This window comes from Physella acuta, unplaced genomic scaffold, assembly GCF_028476545.2.
Source record: "Physella acuta isolate Inbredline_101_S28 unplaced genomic scaffold, ASM2847654v3 ptg000616l, whole genome shotgun sequence".
Lineage (NCBI taxonomy): Eukaryota > Metazoa > Mollusca > Gastropoda > Physidae > Physella > Physella acuta.
Genome location: NW_026732135.1, coordinates 126,893 through 149,259, shown reverse-complemented (window position 1 = coordinate 149,259; position 22,367 = coordinate 126,893). Strand labels below are relative to the sequence as shown.

The following is a 22,367-nucleotide window of genomic DNA, read 5'->3' as shown; positions in this document are numbered from 1 at the left end:
AACCAACCAATACTTCTGTAAGATAATATTTTTGGTCCTTGGTGCTTTGAACACAGGTGCTATGAAAATAAAGGGCTATGTGAAACAGGGGTTGACCACATACTTTTTCCCATAGGCGGTTTAACCAGAGGGGGTATATATATATATAATTTATATATATATATATATATATATATATATATATATATATATATATATATATATATATAATATATATATATATATATATATATATATATATATATATATAATGTATGTGTGTATATATGTGTGTGTGCGAATGTGTGTGTGTATATAAAATATGACAAGCTGTATTTCGGCTCAACCTGAAAAAAGAAACTCCTAAATGTAAATTTCAATGTACTTTTTTACTTTCTAGTATACTAAGTATAGAGGAAGTATTATAATTGTGCAAGAAATCGAAACCAAGATTTTCACATAGTTTTGAAATTGTGTCGGTGTGTCTGTGTGTGTGTGTGCAGATTTATGTGTGTCTGTAAACACGATAACTTGAGTACCGTTACAGGTAGATTGATGAAATTTCATATATAAGTATTTTATTTAAATGTGTAGTTTCAACTTTTCATCGATTTCCGAGAAAATAAAAACCAAGACGTTTTCTTTTAAAATTCCTTCTAGTTAACACCAGAGACAAGGAATTGGAAATTTGACTTTAACGATGGCATAAAGGGATCAGCAGACAGAGACATCAAATGGGATTCAATGTTAGTAGAGATGGAGGTCTATGACGCTAAATGTTCAGATGCGGGATGGTATGTGTGTACAGCGACTTACAAAAACAATAACAGCGATGAAGTGTTTTCAACATCCCGGAATCAAAGTATCATCAGTTTACGTAAGCATTTATTTTATTAGAAGCAATCTTCATTTTTGTTTTCGCTTTAATAACATGTATTCACACCGAAGCCTATATTAACAAAAGTTTTTTTTTGTTTTATGTTTATTAGTATAACTACCCCTTTAGGTTAAGTTTATATGCTAGTGTATTCCGTTATCTGACTAAATATCAAATTATTACTTTGAAAATGTATTTCTTTAACCTTATAGTCAAATTTTGGTCGAGACTACTAGTACACATTTGTGTTGCTTTTTTAAAATAATATTAAATAAACCGGGAGTGATCTCCCCTAAACTTTCTCGAATATTCTTATATAAAACAACAGGGGGTGGGAACTCGGGCTATAGACATGATTTTTAATCCATTTTAAATACTTAAAGTTTTAAAAATAGAATAAAATCTCGTAGACAAAAGAATTGCACACCAAGTGAACGCCAAATAAAAAAGCGCATAATCGTGCGTAATATTATTAGTACTTTAAAAATTTACATTAGTGTTTTGAGAAATCGGAAGTGGCGTAAATTACTACTTCCGGTAAATGGAAATTACTAAAAATGTAACAGAAGGTAGAGAATTAGATCTTTTACTTACATGTGAAATTTCATTTATCTATCTGAAATAGTACTCAAGTTATAGGCTTTTGAAAAATTCAAAGTAGAAAAAGTACCACTTCCGGTTATCGGAAATCGCTTAAAAGTTGATACGGATCTACGATTTTGATAAAATACTTATATATGAACTTTCATCAACCTAGCTGTAACGGTACTCAAGTTATCGTGTTTACACACGGACGGACAGACAGACAGACACACAGACAGACACACAGACATACGGACAGAATTGCAAAGCCCAGTTTTTCAGACTGGATTACGCATAAAACCTCTTAATTTTGATAAATCTGGATTGATAATTTTTGCCCGATTAAAATAAGTCCTCTATACTTCGGATGTGATGAAGGACTGAGGTTTCATACGGTGAAAATTGTTAAAATTTCAAGTGATTTTTGTGCACGATTACAATACTTTCTCTATACTTCGTATATACGAGAAAGTAAAAACGAATACATCAGTATAAACAATATTGCTTAGAAAATGGAAGGGAGTGAGAACGAAAAACAGGTTTAAATAAAAATAGTTTGCAAAAAACTAAAAGAAAATGGCCTCGTTGTTATGATAAATCTATATATATAAAGCAAAGTTGTCGGGTGCCCGATAGGGCACTTCCCGGCGCCGCAGGCGCGTCAAATTTGGCACGATGGTGCCTTGGGGCGATAGAACACGAGAGCCGGTGACGGTTGGCCGAAAAGTCTACGGAAAGGGGGTCAAAACTGACCTCGACTGACCGGCGCCTTATATGGGCTATATTACGAAAAAAAAATTCCTCCGACGACCCCCCTTGAAATTTTGTGAGGTGGTAGGAGAACCCCATGGGGTGTCAAAAAAAAACTCGGCATATCCGGCAAAACTTCGTAAAGGGGTCAAAACTGACCAGTTGTATTTCCCTATATAATCTTTGTATTTTATGGGAAAAACAGAGGGTCATTTCAACGCAGACTTTAGGGTACTTAAGCTCAGTATATCTGGCTAATTTTTTGCATGCTCCTAGGTCAATGGCTTGACCTTTAGGGAAAACTGTCGGTTACACTTAAAGCCCTCGACGAGGGCTAAAAAGTGACCACGAGTGAAATTCTCTTTATATGAGCTCTATTACGAAAAAAAATTTCCTCCGACGACCCCCCTTGATATTTTGTGAGGTGGTAGAAGAACACCTAGGGGTGTCATAAAAAACTCGGCATATCTGGGAAAACTTCGTAAAGCGGTCAAAACTGACCACTTGTATTTCCCTATATAATCTTTGTATTTTATGGGAAAAACAGAGGGTCATTTCAACGCAGACTTTAGGGTACTTAAGCTCAGTATATCAGGCTAATTTTTTGCATGCTCCTAGGTCAATGGCTTGACCTTTAGGGAAAACTGTCGGTTACACTCAAAGCCCTCGACGAGGGCTAAAAAGTGACCGCGAGTGAAATTCTCTTTATATGAGCTCTATTACGAAAAATAATTTCCTCCGACGACCCCCCTTGATATTTTGTGAGGTGGTAGAAGAACACCTACGGGTGTCACAAAAAACTCGGCATATCTGGGAAAACTTCGTAAAGCGGTCAAAACTGACCAGTTGTATTTCCCTATATAATCTTTGTATTTTATGGGAAAAACAGAGGGTCATTTCAACGCAGACTTTAGAGTACTTAAGCTAAGTATATCTGGCTAATTTTTTGCATGCTCCTAGGTCTATGGCTTGACCTTTAGGGAAAACTGTCGGTTACACTCAAAGCCCTCGACGAGGGCTAAAAAGTGACCGCGAGTGAAATGCTCTTTATATGAGCTCTATTACGAAAAAAAATTTCCTCCAACGACCCCCCTTGATATTTTGTGAGGTGGTAGAAGAACACCTAGGGGTGTCACAAAAAACTCGGCATATCTGGGAAAACTTCGTAAAGCGGTCAAAACTGACCAGTTGTATTTCCCTATATAATCTTTGTATTTTATGGGAAAAACAGAGGGTCATTTCAACGCAGACTTTAGAGTACTTAAGCTCAGTATATCTGGCTAATTTTTTGCATGCTCCTAGGTCAATGGCTTGACCTTTAGGGAAAACTGTCGGTTACACTCAAAGCCCTCGACGAGGGCTAAAAAGTGACCGCGAGTGAAATTCTCTTTATATGAGCTCTATTACGAAAAAAATTTTCCTCCGACGACCCCCCTTGATATTTTGTGAGGTGGTAGAAGAACACCTAGGGGTGTCATAAAAAAACTCGGCATATCTGGGAAAACTTCGTAAAGCGGTCAAAACTGACCAGTTGTATTTCCCTATATAATCTTTGTATTTTATGGGAAAAACAGAGGGTCATTTCAACGCAGACTTTAGGGTACTTAAGCTAAGTATATCTGGTTAATTTTTTGCATGCTCCTATGTCAATGGCTTGACCTTTAGGGAAAACTGTCGGTTACACTCAAAGCACTCGACGAGGGCTAAAAAGTGACCGCGAGTGAAATTCTCTTTATATGAGCTCTATTACAAAAAAAAATTTCCTCCGACGACCCCCCTTGATATTTTGTGAGGTGGTAGAAGAACACCTAGGGGTGTCACAAAAAACTCGGCATATCTGGGAAAACTTCGTAAAGGGGTCAAAACTGACCAGTCGTATTTCCCTATATAATCTTTGCATTTTATGGGAAAAACAGAGGGTCATTTCAACGCAGACTTTAGAGTACTTAAGCTCAGTATATCTGGCTAATTTTTTGCATGCTCCTAGGTCAATGGCTTGACCTTTAGGGAAAACTGTCGGTTACACTCAAAGCCCTCGACGAGGGCTAAAAAGTGACCGCGAGTGAAATTCTCTTTATATGAGCTCTATTACGAAAAAAAATTTCCTCCGACGACCCCCCTTGATATTTTGTGAGGTGGTAGAAGAACACCTAGGGGTGTCATAAAAAAACTCGGCATATCTGGGAAAACTTCGTAAAGCGGTCAAAACTGACCAGTTGTATTTCCCTATATAATCTTTGTATTTTATGGGAAAAACAGAGGGTCATTTCAACGCAGACTTTAGGGTACTTAAGCTAAGTATATCTGGCTAATTTTTTGCATGCTCCTATGTCAATTGCTTGACCTTTAGGGAAAACTGTCGGTTACACTCAAAGCACTCGACGAGGGCTAAAAAGTGACCGCGAGTGAAATTCTCTTTATATGAGCTCTATTACAAAAAAAAATTTCCTCCGACGACCCCCCTTGATATTTTGTGAGGTGGTAGAAGAACACCTAGGGGTGTCACAAAAAACTCGGCATATCTGGGAAAACTTCGTAAAGGGGTCAAAACTGACCAGTCGTATTTCCCTATATAATCTTTGCATTTTATGGGGAGAACAGGGTAATTTCTACACAAATTTTAGGGTACTTACTCTTTGTATGACTGGCTAATTTTTTGCATACACCTCTATAGATGACTGGGCCGTATGGAAAAACTGTTGGTCAGCATCAAAGCCCTCGAAGAGGGCTAAAAATGACTGCGATTGAAATTCTCATTTTACGAGATTTGGTCATTTGGTCTATAAACAGGGGCGGTAACTTTTTAATGTAACAATTTTTTAAATATTTTGTATACTCTTTTTAAGAAAAAACAAAAATCATAATGTATAGCATTGTTTTAAATTGATATTTTGTTATAAATTAAGTTTTGTATTGTATTGAAATTGTAAATGTAATTGCAAAATTAATTCAATATTATATTTGATTAATAATTTTTATGAAAGCCCTTTCAGTTCTAATAACCTTGCGAGTAATAAGTTTGCAAATATTCCATCAATTTATGGGCACAATAAAAGTACCCCACTGTATAAATTTAGGCCCTAAGCATTTAACACAGGGGTCGGCAACCTGCGGCTCGCGAGCCGCATGCGGCTCTTTTGATATCAAGATGCGGCTCTCCAGCTCCTTGAACAAAATACTAATAATCTTAATTAAAAAAAAAATATTTGAAATAAAAAAAAATGTTAATGGCTCTTTAAAACCAGGGAAATTTTGAAAATTGTAACTTTTGGCTCTTCCGCTTCAAAAGGTTGCCGACCCCTGATTTAACATAACAGCCAATCACCTATTAATTAATCATTCAATTTCTCAACTTTTTTGAAAACCTAAGCGAAGCTAGGCAGTATGCCTAGTAATATATACAGCGTTTGCCTTTGCATGGTAAATAACACACACCTTTTAATTATTAGGTATAAAAGAAAGTAACAGATATGTTTGCGGGATTAAATGTATAGGCTTTTAGATGAACTTAAGGGCATACCCTATATGCAACTGATAAATTAATAATAATAATACTAATTACTTAATTAGGATGAATAAATTTTAATGTAGTAAGCATATCAAATCTTATATCAAATTTAAAAAGGTATTAGCCTACACTTTTATTAGTAATAACACATTTACATAATTAAATGTTTATTTAAATGATGTTATTTGGCGTTTGAAATGTCGACATTAAGCTAAGCTACTCATTCAGATCTAAGTCATGGCAAAGTATCAAAGTTTAAATCATTGTATGAGTGATGTATAACAGCAAGATATAAACGCAATAATCGAATTTAAGGCAATTGAGTTGAGTTTTATGATTCAAAAAGACTATAAACTTTCTCGAATTTTTTTATATAACACTACGGGGGGGGGGGGGGGGGGTAGCAAATCGGGATATAAACATAATTTTTTATCCAATGTTAATTATTTAAAGTTTTAAAATAGAATCTCCTCGGAAAAAAAAAATATCGCACCAAGTGAACAACAAACAAAGTGTGTATAATATAGTACTATTTTAGGTCAATGGAAACAGATAATTAGATCTTTTAATTATTTGTGAAATTTCGTCCACCAATCTAAACAGTAGGCCTACTCAAGTTATAGAATTCGGAAATACCAAAAGTAGAAAATGTTCCTTTTTCTGTTACCGGAAATCGCTGGAATGTTGTAACAGAGCTACAAATTTGATGCAATACCTATTCATGAAATTTTATCAAGCTAGATTTAACAGTAGTATATTAGGTCCCTTTTGGAGCAAATTTGGGAGGGGGAGCCGGATGCGCAAAGGTTATATAGTAAAATACTCGGATGCGGAGGCGCATTGACATATAGTAAAATACTCCACCACCTGGTGGAGGGTGGTGGAGCAGGGTGGTAGTGGTGATGGTGGAGGAGAGGGGGGGAGTGGTGGTAGTGGTGGAGGAGAGGGTGAGTAATGGTGGGGGTGGAGAAGAGTAGGGTGGTGGGGGAGACGGGGAGTAGTGGTGACCTGGGGGAGGTGGAGCCGGCGTGACGACGAGATATAGTAAAACACTCCCCCACCTGGTGGTGGTGGTGGAGAGGGGTGGTGGTGGTGGTGGTGGAGGAGAGGGGGAGTAATGGTGGGGGTGGAGAAGAGTGGGGTGGTGGAGGAGAGGGGGAGTGGTGGTGGCATGGGGGTGGTGGTGGTGGCGGATGTACAATGAGTCATCCACCCTAGGGTGGCGGAGGCGGTGGGTGATCAGGTGGGGGGTGACCTTGTGACGTAATCAGCGGTGACTTTGTGACGTAATCAGTGACCTAGTTACGTAATTTTAATGAGTTTTTTAATTAGTTTGAATTTAATTTTTAAAATTTTAATTAATTTTTTATTAACGAGTTACGTAATTTGATTATTTGTTTGTATTTTGTTTGTTTATTTTTAATTAGTTTAATTTTTTTAAATTTTAATTTGTAATTAGTTTAATTATTATTAACGAGTTACGTAATTGGATTTTAAATTTTTAAATTTTTAAATTTTTAAATTTTTTAAATTTTTAAATTTTTTAAATTTTTAAATTTTTAAAATCTTATTTTTTAATTTTAAATTTTTAAATTTGTTTATTTGTTTACTTGTTGTTTAATTTGTTGGTTTGTTTATTTGATTGTATGTATGTTTAATAGTAAACCACCCCACCACATGGCTGTGGTGTTGGAGAGGGGTGGTGGTGGTTGAGAGGGGTAGTGGTCGAGGAGGAGAGGGGGTGTAATGACGGGGGTTGAGGGGAGGGTGCGCTAACATGGAGAAAAATTGAACTTCTTTGTGTACTGACTTAACATCATCATCCCACCGTTTCTCTCGACTACAAACATCCATTAGCGACACCTGTTACTCGCTAATGGCACCCGGCACGTATCGACCCCACCCCTCTACTTGAGACATAAAATACAAAAGTGTATTGTGCCTTGTCGTCACAGAAAACAAAAACGGTGGCGTCTAATGTTGTTAACCATTGTCTTCCTAAATTATTTTTTAACTTGTTAAAGAAATTGAATGTTTAGTTAAGGATTCTGACGCGAATTTTTTTATAAGGGGCGATACTCGTGTCTGTAAACAAGGCTCTACACATAGTGCAGATTCTCTCCAGTAGCAAATCAGACAAACAAATAAATATTCAAACATGTAAAAAAAATGAGTACTATGTAGCTAGATAGATAGGCTTCATGCGGGTGGCACGGATTCTAGACACATCAGGCCAATGTTAAAATATTTTTGTTCATTTTTTTTTCTTGGATGTGAATGATAAAGCTGCCTATCTGAACTTAGCGGGATACAGGGCGAGTGAAGTAGAGTTCACCTGTTTCTTTGTCCTCAGCATATGAAGGGATAGTGTGGTCAGAGACATGCTCATCCGGAATCGTTTTTTAACCGATAGAATATTTTGTCTAAGACTTGGCGGGACACTGGACAGGTGAAGTAGAGTTGAGTGGGTCACTTGTGACTTCAGTATACGAAGAAGGATTGTGTGCTCAGACCCATGCTCAGCCGAAATTGGTGTTTTTAAAAGATAAAAAATGTCTTTTTGAATGTGGGGTCTGCTTATTTTGTGATGATTAGTGACAGACGTGATGTCATTTATGGATAACCCCCAAAGCCCACAGTTATCTAATTAGATAACGGGTAGTCTAGTATATTATATTACATGAGGGAGGGCTGAGATGATTTTATTTCTAATTCCGCTCCTGACGTTATATCAAGCTCTTAATACCAGACACTCCACACTATTGGACGAAACGTAGACTAAATCTATAGAGCTGTAAAATAGTATGTAGTTAGAGAACAACTTTTTGTTTTCAGACAGACTGTAAATCACAGAATTTTCGACTCAGCTCGACAGTGAAAACACGTCTTGTCTACAAGCCACGATATCCAAAAGATAAGACGCGTGAAAAGGACGCTTGGACACCGCATAGGGATGGGGTTGAGGGCGTGGTGTATAGTGGAGGTGGGTTGGTTAGGTGAAAGATAAATGTTCATTTAAACCATCGTGTGCCCGTGTGCCAAATTTAAGTATTAGTAGCGTTTCAGAGTGTAGGCGATTTTAAAATTGTGACAAAATCGAAATTGGAAAAGAAAAGGAAAATTAACTTGATAGAAATGAATAATGTAAAAGAAGATTGTATAATAAAACCAACTAATCTATTTTTACTTTCTCGTATATACGAAGTATAGAGAAAGTCTTGTAATCGTGCAAAAAAAATCGAGATTTTTCCAATCTCGACGATTTACACCTCACTGATACGGAAAAACATAATTTTGCAATCTTGTCCATATGTCTGTGTGTGTGTGTGTGTGTGTGTGTGTCTATGTGTCTGTAAACACGATTACTTGAGTACCGTTACAGCTAGGTTGATGAAATTACATATATAAGTATTTTATCAAAATCGTAGATGCTTATCAACGATTGAGCGATTTCCGATAACCGGAAGTGGTACTTTTTTACTTTGAATTTTTCAAAAGCCTTTAACTTGAATACTATTTCAGGTAGATAATTGAAATTTCACACGTAAGTATAAGATCTAATTTTCTACCTTCTTTCAAATTTGAATAATTTTCGTTGACCGGAATAACTAATTTACGCTATTTCCGAATTCTCAAAAAAACTAAAGTAACTTTATAATTTATAAAGTACTAATAATATTCCGCACTATTATGCACATTTTATTTGGCGTTTACTGGTGGGCAATTTTTTAAAGTATTTAAAATGGATTAAATTTATGTCTATATCCCTAGTTCCCATCCCCTGTTTTTTATATAAAAATATTCGAGAAAGTTTTGGGCAGATTACTCCCGGTTTTATCGACTTTGCAAACTTTGTTTTGAGAAGAAAAAGCACTATCTGTTTTATCTATTAAGCTAGCAGCACTTTTAAATGTGTGTAACAATTCTATTTTTGTAAAAGTTTTTTTTTTTTGCTGTGCTATCGTTTACCCCACAATGTATGTCTACAGCTAAACAAGAGCAATTTGAGCGGCTACTGATCATGTCTCTATTTTCCTCAATCATGGCTTTATGCTTTTGCTCGAAATTATCCTTGGCTATTATTTCAGTATAAAGAACTCTAAGGGTAAAATTGAAAAAAAATGTTGTATAATACTTTGTTGTCTGTTTTATGTAAATGGCGGCGTTAGGTTGTATGTGTTCAATTGTTGAACCTTTTTTTTTGAAGATTCAAATCTATGGTTTTGTTATTTGCCTGCTGGATTTTATTATTGCGGTATAAAGTGGATAAAGTACATTGAGCTGGTTTATTCATTATTAGTTCATTTATTGGGAATAGAAAATATAAATCAATAACATGTATGTGACCAAACGACTGGGTGCAATTATTGTCAATGATCCGTAAAACATTATTTATTATCACTGTATCAAAACAGTTGTACCGAAAAATCATCCATAAATTTTGCCATTTTTTACAATGTTCCAGAAAATGTACCTGGTATGGTTAAAGCTATTGATGAATTGATATTAATGTATGGGCATCCTATTCTTTAAAAAAGAATTAGATCTACACTGTGTACAAAATTAAAAAGTCTGAACAAGAAAAAAAAAGTAACTCTTGAGCTTGTATTTCAACAGCCCGAGCAGTTCCGATATCCCTGACTTTAGTTCCCCAGTATGAAGAAGGAATGGGTCCATATGTGTCAACCAACCATGAAGGATCTAATATTACCTTAACATGCAATGTTACTGTAAGTGCCTTAGTAGAATATAATTTAAGCATTTCATAAGCTTTATTTATCTAATTTTATAGTTTTATATTTATAAAATCATCATACACTTTTACTTTACAGGGCCCTGAAAATTTATCCATCAAATGGAAGTTCCGAAATTCTAGTTTAGAAAACGCAGTCTCCAGTTTGTACTTTCAACAAAGCGGCCAACAAATCGGTGTCCCCGTGCAAGTCAGTTTTGGGAGTACGTGTGTCCAGTACCTTCATTCTTCAACGCTAAAGTTTCAAATAGAGAAAAACATTGGTGGTTACGTGTTTTTTTGTGTGGCTACAGCGAACAATGAAGAAACTACTGTTGGGAATATGACGATATACGTTAAACCAAGTAAATCACACTATTTCTTGTCAAAATATATGCGCGTGTTTAATTTTCATTAAAACGTCAAACTGAAATTAATATTATTCATTTCCACAATCTAAACATCATATGTTGTATAACACTGTGCCCAATTAACCAAGGTTTAAGCCGATAAACATTAAAACATGTTAATAATTATTTTTTTAGTTGCATCAATAGATTATTAGAAATAATTTAAACTTCTCTTCAAAGGTCTAGACTGAACTTACTTCCTTCTTAATAACTAAGATGAAACTATCCTTCACTTTAAGCACCCAGACGTAATAAAACACTGAACTAACCTTTTCTCTCCACAGCAACACAAAACATAAATATCTTACATATCGCGACATGATTAAATTGCTTCATTGTTTATCCGCACCAAGATTCATTCGCACTAAGATACATTCATAAAACATACCTCAAAACATTACCTCCGCACCCCACCCCTGCTCATACAAATTACTATAATTAGCTTTAACTAACATACAGTACAATACATAAACACATTTTCCACACTATCCTTAAAAATTAAAGCTACATTATTGACTTGACTTACTTGACTTAGTCCTCTTTACTCCTTATGGAGCATAGGGCCCCCACCATTTCCTTCCATTTCTTCCTATCCTCGGCTATTAATTTTGACATCTCCCAAGACATCCCTATTGGCTTCAGTTCTTCAAGAAGACTCCGCCTCCAGGTCTGTCTTGGGCGCCCTCTCTTCCGCTTTCCCTGGGGGTTCCACTCAAGCGCTTGGAGTGTAGCATTTGTGTGAGACTTTCGCAGTGTGTGACCCACCCAGCGCCACTTCCTCCTTCTTATTTGCACACCTATAGGCTCCTGCCTAGCTTTACTCCATAGTTCCAAGTTTGGCACTTTGTCCTGCCATCTCAGTTTCAGTATCTGTCTAAGGCATCTATTCATGAAGGTCTGTATCTTTGCTGTGCTTGCCTTGGAGACTCTCCATGTCTCTGCTCCATACAGCAGAACTGCCTTGACATTAGAGTTAAATATCCTAATTTTTGTGCTAATGGAGATGGCCGAACTTTTCCATATGGGTCGCAGGACTGTGAAAGCGCAGCGGGCTCTATTAACTCTAGCGCGTATGTCCTCCTCTGGGCCTCCCGTTTTGCTGATCTTGCTGCCAAGGTAGACAAACTCTTGCACATCATTTACCTGTCTTCCGTCTATTGACAATGGAGCCTCCTGTTTATTGTTAATTCTCATCATTTCCGTCTTTTTCTTCTACATTATTAGTGTACAACAAATATTTCTCTGGATATTGAACAAAATGTATCAATTTGGTTGTTATACATTACCATCATCAGTCTTTGTATTCTCCCTGAAACTACGCACTGATTACCGTATCATCAAATCATGCTGTCTGAACACTGCGATGGGAAAACAGAGCCACAGGACCACTTCTTGAACACATGTGTGGTTGTTCCCATCATAACAAAAAAAACAACTGAATATTAGGTTAATAACAAAATGAGTCCACATTTTCCAAAATATATTATTCAATATCAGGTAAAATCATTACATCAGTATAAAAATTACATTTATAGATCACAGTCACACCAGGATTGGCATCAACCTAGACAAAAATCAATTCAACAAATCTATCGAATAACAGAAATAACTTTAAAAATATTTGCATGTTACAGCATGCCAACATCGTCATAGCAAGGTATTTATTTAAAGGGAGATTTAACCTAAATATGTCTGCCCAAACACATTTTGAGTCATTAATCTTCAAAATTAAGGTTCCATTACTATCAGTCATTAGTGCACATTGTAGATTATGTTTTTCTCTAACATCATCACTAGTCATGCAATATTTTGCATTGCATAATTCATTTTCATTCCTGTTCCCCGATTGTTAGTTCTTATAAACATTTGCTTAAGGGGTAAGGCTCCGGTAAAAGAAAAAGATTTTTTAATAGTAGAGAGCTAACAATTTTTTCTTTACAGCTTTTTTAAGGTACATCCGAATATGCATTTCCACTAAAAAAATTGGTACATTTTTTTTGTAACTGAGACAACGGCGGCCATCTTGAAAAATTAAACTATTCCTAGGATTTTCATAATTTATAACGTTTTACATTTTAAGTCTAATTAAGTATCAATTAAGTATCAATTCTTGTTATCCTAACATAGTTTTAGGTACTCAGCTATACATTTCAAGAGTAGATCTTTAAACTACTTTTCTGGGAATTTTCACATTTTGATACTGACAAAAACATCTATCTTTTCAAAATGTGTGCTATCTAGGTTTTCAACTACATCATTTGGTCTATCTTGTTTTATTAAATCAGCCAATTTTTAAAAATTAAACAAGCAATTGCTTTTTTCTATTATACTTTCCAGATGACTGACTTTTCTTTCTAATTTCTGGAACTAACTGCTGTAATTATACTTTATAACTCCAGAGAAATTACCTATTATCATATCATATAGATATTTATTAAATTCTACAACACTTGTTTGATTATTCAAAAAAAACCTAAATACTGGTCAAGTATAACGTCTCCCCTTAAATAAACTAACATGTTTATTTTGAGAGCTATATTGTTGGGAATGAACAAAATTAGCTCTCACGGCCATATAGAAGCACACGTTGTGTTTTAATTATGGCCATGAGAGCAATAGTTGTTTATGGTAAATATTATGCACAATTTTAAACTTTTGCATTCTCAAAGGTGTACGATTTTTTCAGACCTTGTAAAATTCTGACCAGTAACTCTAATAGAAGGTGTGACAAAATTATAAGATGTACTGAAATATAAGCCCTTTACATTTGATTGCTATAAGTGCATAAATAAATAAAAAAGACTTAGCATTTTAAAAAGTACTAAAACTTTCGGGTTTCCATAACAACCAAATTTGTTTTCAACATTTTCTTATGCTTTTTCTTCCTTTTCTTCTTCTTCTTCGTTCTTAATTTTAGGTGTTTGAAGGGATCGAGCCTTATCTGCCAGAGGGTTTTAACTCGAGACATTTTCGAATTTTTCAATTCTGAGCTTTTGCCGACTCAACCACGTCTCCATCACAATTAAGGATACGTGTCAACTGGTTATGTGCCATTGAGGCCATTGACTCCGATTTCAGCCTGCTTTTCTTTTTGATTTAGCTTCCATAGCCTTTGTCCAACCAAAAACAAACTATACGGCAGCAGCTGTTTGATTTTGGAGTTGTCTCTCCTAGAAGAGTGGTTGTCCCTAGCTAACGAGTCTCTCTGCCCGAGGGTTCGAACTCGAGACTTTTCCGTTTAGCAACCATGAGCTTTACTGACTTCACCATGCCGGTCCCTTTTGCTGTTTAATACTGACTTTTATGAGCCAAACATGAGCTAATGATATTCAAAATGCTTTAGATCTGAAGTTGTAAAAAAAAATAAAAAATTTCATGATTTTATTGGTTCATTGATACAACGACTTCACTGCCAAAACATCGCCATTTTCTTCCCGCTCTCTCCCCCTTGCTTCCTTTTGTTAGCGCATGCGCACACCCACACTATATTTTTTATTTATATCGTCTTTTTATGAAACATACTCGAAACATACATTCACCTTACATTTGACTGTTACAATATCTTTTTGGGACTGTAAGTTGCGGGTTTTAAAGCAAATATTTTTAGTTAATTCAGTTCAAATAGCAATACGAAAAGATAAGCAATTATAAATTAGATCTATAATAAGAAAATGAATATAAATTAATGTCTGTAATACAATCATTATTTCGTGAAACAACTATTTTATTAATGACAGCAAACGATGTCCTTTTTCAGTGCATTTAAAGAAAGGGAATTATTATAGACGTGTTTAATATTGGATTTATTAAAATGTGTTTCAATTATCGCTGAGAAACATATTCTAGCGTAATTTTTAGTTACCTATGTTTCAAACTACAGAAACCATCACACCCGGCAAGAATGTGAACGATATTGTCAACCCCAGTGTTATCGTGGAAGGAGAATCTTTTACCGTGACATGTGACGCTACGCGTGCTGGTGTTCCATCAAGTGCTACCACTGTTTCCAATTTGTACATTGCTTGGACAAACGGAACAGCACCACCAACAACCTATGCCAGATACAGAACATATAATCCTCCTTATAATGATTCGGTATTTAATTTTTTTTTACTTTCATACAAAGCTGCTAATTTTGTTTACAAAAAGATTTTTAGTGATAGACAAGACTATGTAATCTCTCTTTTCCTCTACCTATCCTTCTCTACATTTCTTTCTCTCTCTATACACACACACCATATAAATGTAAATATATATATATATATATATATATATATATATATATATATATATATATATATATATATATATATATACTAGCGTACCCGTCCCCCGCGCGTTGCCGCGGGGATAGAAGTAAGTTTGACGAAATATATTCGAAGGATTTCACCAATGCGTTACTAATCATATGTTCTTTGACGCGTGACTTTGTTTTCTAAAACTGTGTTATTTAAACGTAAACGATGCCTGCACTTGGGTCATAATCGTCGGGACTTACTTACAATGCCAAATGAAATCCTTGAATGTTCGTTAATCACTCACCGAAATAATGAGGTAGAACACAATTTGTGACCTTATCCTCAAAACTTAACCTAGATAACTAAAAATCTTACAAAATAAAATATACAAAAGAACATTTTGGCATTGCATTTATCCGACAGTCTTTGCAACTAATTCAAAAGTAAGTATCTATATTGATAAAAACGAATTATTTTGCATTGTTCGAATACAGTCCAAGAAATAGCAAAATGCTTCTAAAACAGTAGCTCAGTCGTTAACGAACAAATACTGGTCTTACATTAAAAGGAAAATAGTTCAAAAGGAATCTTTGCATTTAATTTGATTCTTATATTTGACGTTTCGTGCACCTGACTTAAACGGTACTTAATTTACAGAGATTTTAGAAACCGGAAGAGGAGTAAGTACCACTATCAGGTTACTGGAAATCGCCCAAAGGTGTATATAAAACCACTAATTGGATATAATGCATATGTAATTTCGTCAACCTAACTGAAACGGTACTCAAGGTATCGTGTTTGCACTCCCACACATACATACACATTGACGAACAGGATTGAAAAACTACTTTGTTTCCGGCTTGAAAGGTTATAAAACATCAAAAGTTGTGAAAATACAATTAAGAATGTTCGGTATACTATATAATGGTGTGTGTAAAAAAGCGAAAATTGTCAAATTCTTATTTAATTTGTGTGCACGATTAGAATATTTTGTCTATATTCTGCATACGAAAATGTAAAATGGACAGAATGAAAGAAATAGTTTTCAGTCCAGGGAAAAACATCGGTGATTTTTTTTGGTCTAATGGAGAAAGGGGGGAGGGGGTTGGGTTAGTAGCCATACCGTCGGGAGCGTTTTAAACGTTGTAGATTTGCTTAGATCGTTTGGTGTTGGCCGTTAGATGAGTCACATTTGATCATACTTTTATTGTGTGAAAACCCTTTTCTACAGTTTCCACCGAAAACCTCTCCTCCAAGAAATTGGATTTTTACATTCAGTGGAAACCAACATGACATAATTAAGCCAAATAATACTGACACAATGAAAATTGAAATAGTTGTCTACGATGCTAACAGTGCAGACGAGGGGGTATACTTTTGTAATGCGACTTATGAAGACGAAAAAGGTAACGAGATAAAGGTCTACAGATTTCAACTTGTAAAAAACGAAAGTAAGTATACGTATAAAAAAACAATTAAATACTTAAAATAATACCTGCAAAAACATTAGTGAAACCCACATAATCATATTTTTCCAACTAATTATTTAGTTGGCATAAATATCTAGTTAAGTTTACACAAGTTTTATAATTGAATAGGTTGTTCTACTTTATGTGGTTAATATTAAAATAATATATCTTCCATTGCATAAGTTTTAACAAACAAAAGGTGCTTTATTGACAACATTAAAGCTTGTTAAAAAGTGATTTATAGCTTGTCGTTTTTTGTTGTTGAAATACTCAAAAGTTCATCGTTTATTAATAAACAGATATTGGTAAAAGGTTTTACGTTCCTTGTTATTATAGTAAACAACAGTGACAATAAAAAAGAGAACGCGAAGAAAAAAAGTGTTAATTGATGGTTGTTTATGCTGCTTCCACCCATACGTAAACAATGAACGTAAAACATATTTTCGTTTCGTCCCATTAGTAAAACAACTGTCGACTTAAAGCTATTAAAGACAACTCTTTATGACATTTATTTTTTGTTTAAGAATTATATATTATAATGTAAAACGCTTGTATTTTAAGTATGCTTGGTTATTAACTTTACCTGTTTTTACTTCCTAAAGCCACAACAGAAGCGCAAAGTTCTGAAAGAAACGACTACAGTTTTCTATATTACGTCATCCCTGTAGCCGTTCTTATTGTTGTAGGAGTTATTATAGGAACAGTTTACTTTACAAAGGGTTGGTCGCTTTGTTTGACACACGCATTCACACATGCACACACATACATACACATACATACGTATAAAAAGAGACACGCATTACTGATCACACGCGTGCGTACATGCAGACATATTTTATATGTAATCTAGCAACATGAAGTAAAGAAGAAGCACTTTTTTTTAAAAACAAGTAGCTTAATAAATAATTAATATCTAGTAATTAACAGTAAGATATTATACTCATGCTTGCAGTGCGTCGTGAAAGAGCAATACAGAGGAGACGTGATATGAGGACTCTCCCAGCAATAAGACAGGAGTCTCTGTCTCCACCAATGGACAGTAATGGATATCTTTTACCTGCTGATCCCAACGGGGGGTACGCTCAGATTATAGACATAGCGCAATACGAAACTTCAGAAAACTACTACAGTTCTATCAACGAATTAGAGTTTATAAAAGAAAGTGACCAGCAATTTGAGTACAGAAGTGGATTTCAGCAGAATGGAGATAATGAACTGGAAACTAAGAACGATGTTAAACTTGGTGTTAAAACAGATACACAAGTCGACATTGAGACACGTAAGCGACTTGATATTCAGAACGAAATACAACTAGAAACGAAGACAGACGAACAGCTTGGCATAAATCCAAAAAAAGATTCTGCACCAGCCGATGAGTTCAACGACTACACAAAGCTCTACGACACCCCTGAAGACGTACATACCCCCGATGTAAATAAATACTCGGCTCCTATTTTTAAAAGTGTTATTTAATTAGTATCGAACATAAACCATGTTGTAGTTACTCAATAGAATTATTATATGATTATATATCAAGTACAAATTGTCATAAGCGCTTTTTTTCATACTTTTATATATGAGTTTAACAAGACGGAAGTAAAATACCAAATTGATGTTAATATATATTTTTCTATGCTTTATCATTCTATATATGGCTACATGAAAAATGGACAATGAAAAATTACCTCCGAAAAAAATTTTCGAGCACAAATTAACAGTAGAACAAAAGTATCTAATAAACAATATCTGTCATATGTATACCTATTAAAAAATATCACAGTACTTTTTTCCACTCTTTTATTTATGTTTTCTCAACATTGCATTTTTACGTCAAATGCAAATCATATAAGCGTAATGCTTTCCACGTTTTCTCAACATTGCATTTTTACGTCAAATGCAAATCATATAAGCTTTAAGCGTTTCACATACATTAAGCATTATACTAACCACATTACTACTTTTACACATTTAGATTAATTCAATACTTCAAGATATATTAATGTTAATGCACCCCACCTCCTTATTTTTGCACATAGTGTTGCGTCATTTATTTTTTTTTAAAGGCATTCTATCATAATAAGAAAACGTAAAAATGCAGAGTGAAAATGACAAAAATAAATCAGAAATAAGATTGTATTTTATCTTTTATAAGAGCAAAGTTATAGAGATTTGAAAATGTTTGAATTATCACACCTTTTGTGTTTTCCATTGCAATCATAACTTATGGTGGTGAAGTTTTACTAATGTTGTTTTTTAAATTATACACTATTAACATTTTGATGAATAAAACACCCAAAATCGTGTTATTTTTTTCCTGTGTGGTATGTATAAATATAAAAGCAAACGCAAACATGAACACAAACTTACACACAAACATAAACGTAAACATAAACGCGAACCACAAAACTAAATACATAAATGCAAAAAACAAAACCACAAACAATAATGCAGATGTAACATGAACGATAATATATGAACACATACATAAAAGGAAAAATAACTTAACATAAGCACAAACTTAAACGCAAACATGAAAGTAAACGTAAAAGCAATTATAAATGCAAACTTAAACGCAAAAAAATAATGCAAACATGAACGTGAGAATATACACACGTTAAAGGACAAATATAAACGGAAACAATAACGCAATCGGAAACATAAGCACAAACGGAAACATAAACGCAAAGTTGAAAGCAGACAATAATGCTTACGCAAACATTAATGCAAACATAAATGAAGGCATAATGAAGACATTTAGGAACGGCTTCTAAACCAGCATATCACCCATTAATTGTATCAATACTTTTCCAAAAATCTTCTTAAATAAAAAAAATAATACTGGCTCTTCATTAAAGTGTTACTTATAAGTACCGTCAGTACGAAATGGGTTAATGTCGATTGGTACAGGAAAAATAAACATATGAAGTGTTGTCAAGAAATACTACGAAATTGGCTAGTAAAAAATAAAAAACGTGGGGCGCCGTGATTTTCTTACAGTTTTTAATACTGTTGACTCTCTACAAGCTCCCTAATAAAACTCAATAGTATTATCTAATCAATATTAATATGACTTTTACATCTTATATTAACAATGACCGATAAAATACTTTTACTTCGGCGCCCCACGTTTTTCATTTTTTGTCATAATGCGCACGCAGTTTGCGATCGCTTATAGTAGAGTGATCGCTTGCATTATTGTGATGTATAGCATTTATTTTCTACTTTTTAGTTCAATCAGAAAACGTAGGTTTTTAAACACTTTTTTAATGATAAATATTTTCTACTTTTTAATCTTTGTCTGTTTGTTTGCATTCAAATCTTGCTATCGATTTTATCTTCTCGCATTCACTTTTATTTTGGGTAAACGAAGACAACTCGTAAATAACACGTGCCTTTTCCAATCGACGTTTCTTCTGTGTTGCCGTTTCTTTCACCATTTTGCCCTCGCGTGCAAACCATTCGACCATCAACATTCTACTTCCTGATCAGTCAGATTTGCATAGGTCTGTACACAAACACCGCTTGACCACTACTCAGCCAATCGCGTGCTCTTTCCTTCAGTAAACCTGAAGAGGGAAAGTACCGAACCTTGTTTTCATCAAATTACAATTACTGAGTTATTTCCCTTTTTTTATACAAATCAATAGGGGAGCCGGACATTTTCCCTAAAGACACTAGCCCGAATGCCGTTTGCCCGAAGGCCGATTTCCCGAATGGACACTTGCCCGAATGTGACAAATGCCCGAATGGACACTTGCCCGAATGGGACAAATGCCCGAATGGACACTTGCCCGAATGCGACAAATGCCCGAATGCCACTTGCCTGAATGGGACAAATGCCCGAATGGACACTTGCCCGAATGCGACAAATGCCCGAAATCGGCCTTCGGGCAAACGGCATTCGGGCAAGTGTCTTTCGGGAATTTGTCGTCGACCCATCAATAGAAGTCTAAAATGATCAATAAAAGTTTTCCATGGATAAATTTAGTAATAATAATAATTGAATATTGTATTATCATCGAAAACAAAGCTTCCCTGAAAATTTCAGCGCGCTAGCTAACTGGGAAGTGCCCGAAATTTCGATCGCAAGATTCGATTGGAAAAACAAACAAACAAAATAAATAAATAATAAGTTAAAGAAAACGTGGGAACGTTGGTGTTTTATAACCTTTTTAGATGTACAATCAAGTATTTCTGAAACTTTCATACAAAATATGGCTACAGGCAATTACCCACCCCCTCCCGGACATTTACACCGTATTTATCCCCCGGAGCAATTACCCCCTGTCAATTACCCCCTGTCAATTACCCCCAGGGGAATTACCCCCCCCCCCCCCCATCCACCAATATAGAATCCTCATTCTAACTCCAACTCTATACCTATATATTACCTTAATTCTAACCTCAACCTAAAATTAACCCAAAACCAAAATCTAGATTTGATTTAAGCCTAAATCTGATCCTCAAACTAACCCTAGCCCTAACCCTAGCCCTAACATTAACCCTAACCCTAAAACATAGACCAAACTCAAACCCTAGCTCTAACCCTAGATAAACCTTAAGCTATGATCGTGGGGTAATGTCCTACTGGGCGGGGGGTAATTGACAGGGGGTAATTACTCCGGGTGTAATGATGGGGGTGGGGGAAACGTCCGGAGGGTAATTGACGGGGGAGGGGTAATGCCCTGTTACCCTAAATATATATATATATATATATTACAAAGCATAACTTAAGATTATGGGGATATAAAGAGTTTGATGAAGGTTGGGTATTGAAGACCATCTGTATCAATTTTGATAAGGTTATGGTGAGATAAAATTTCCTTGGTTACGGTGCGGGGTGTATAAGCAAGGGGAGACACAATTAATAGGGAATGTTTCTGAAATGAATGTGCAACATATTATACATGTTTATTTGTGTCTAGTATCGTGTTCCTTTTTTTTAAATTGTTACAAGTTGCGTCTGTCTTATTATTGTCTGTCGTCATGGATGACAAAATGGCTAGGGAATTTTCGACCACTTCTAAGTGACCGATTTGTTTCAAACCATGCACTAGTACCCGATGACAATTCAATCTAACAACTAAAGTGTGTTTGCAATTGCGTTTGTGTATGCGAATGCGTTTGTATGCTTTTGGTTGTGGTTGTTTGTAATTAGGGTTTAGTTTAAAGTTAGAGTTACGTTTAGGGTTATGTGTGATTTTCTCAAGCGTTCTTATTTGCAAATAGTTTTTTAATTAATTACAGAGGCCAGTGCAGGACATTGTCGGGACTGCTTATTATTTATAAATGTATTTCTCACTTGTCTGTTACATGATCGTGTAGCGATGTGCAATAACTGTCTTCTCGTATTGCATGATAAGATTGGTTAAGCTGTAATAAGCCATAATAGAGTCGGTATATTTCATTGTTTTATCATTGCCCTTATACTTTACATCGTTGCCCGTATCGTTAGCTCAATACATAGGATTAGGCTGCATGAAACATCTGTGCTTATCCATACGTTTGATTGTTATCTTTTAAACCACCCACATGTATGTTTACTAGTGGGAGATCGCACATAAATAGATGTGTTTCAAATCAATATGGTGACGTGGCTTCTGCAAAACTCTCGCGGTAAAACAGTGGCGTATGTTTAGCTGTTAGGACTAGGGTTTAGTTAAATAATATATACGTTGCACTTACGTCGCAGCGACCATTGCGTTACAAAACAAACTAAACAAAATATATTTTTATTTGTTACTGAATAACATCCTAGTCATTACATGAACAAACCTGAACACAAGTTTATTGACTTACATTACAAGCTTTGAGTTCCTAGT

At 35.1% G+C, this 22,367-nt stretch overlaps 1 protein-coding gene across 1 annotated transcript; it reads left to right on the top strand.

Annotated features, from left to right (window-relative positions):
• The first annotated feature begins 10,333 nt into the window (after positions 1–10,333).
• On the top strand, positions 10,334–18,842 carry LOC131947925 (uncharacterized). Its single transcript, XM_059309327.1, has 6 exons — positions 10,334–10,426; positions 10,529–10,793; positions 14,719–14,933; positions 16,308–16,527; positions 17,148–17,264; positions 17,498–18,842. The coding sequence occupies exons 1-6, from the start codon at positions 10,364–10,366 to the stop codon at positions 18,016–18,018; spliced, it is 1,401 nt and encodes a 466-aa protein (XP_059165310.1). The 5' UTR covers positions 10,334–10,363; the 3' UTR covers positions 18,019–18,842.
• Positions 18,843–22,367: the final 3,525 nt, after the last annotated feature.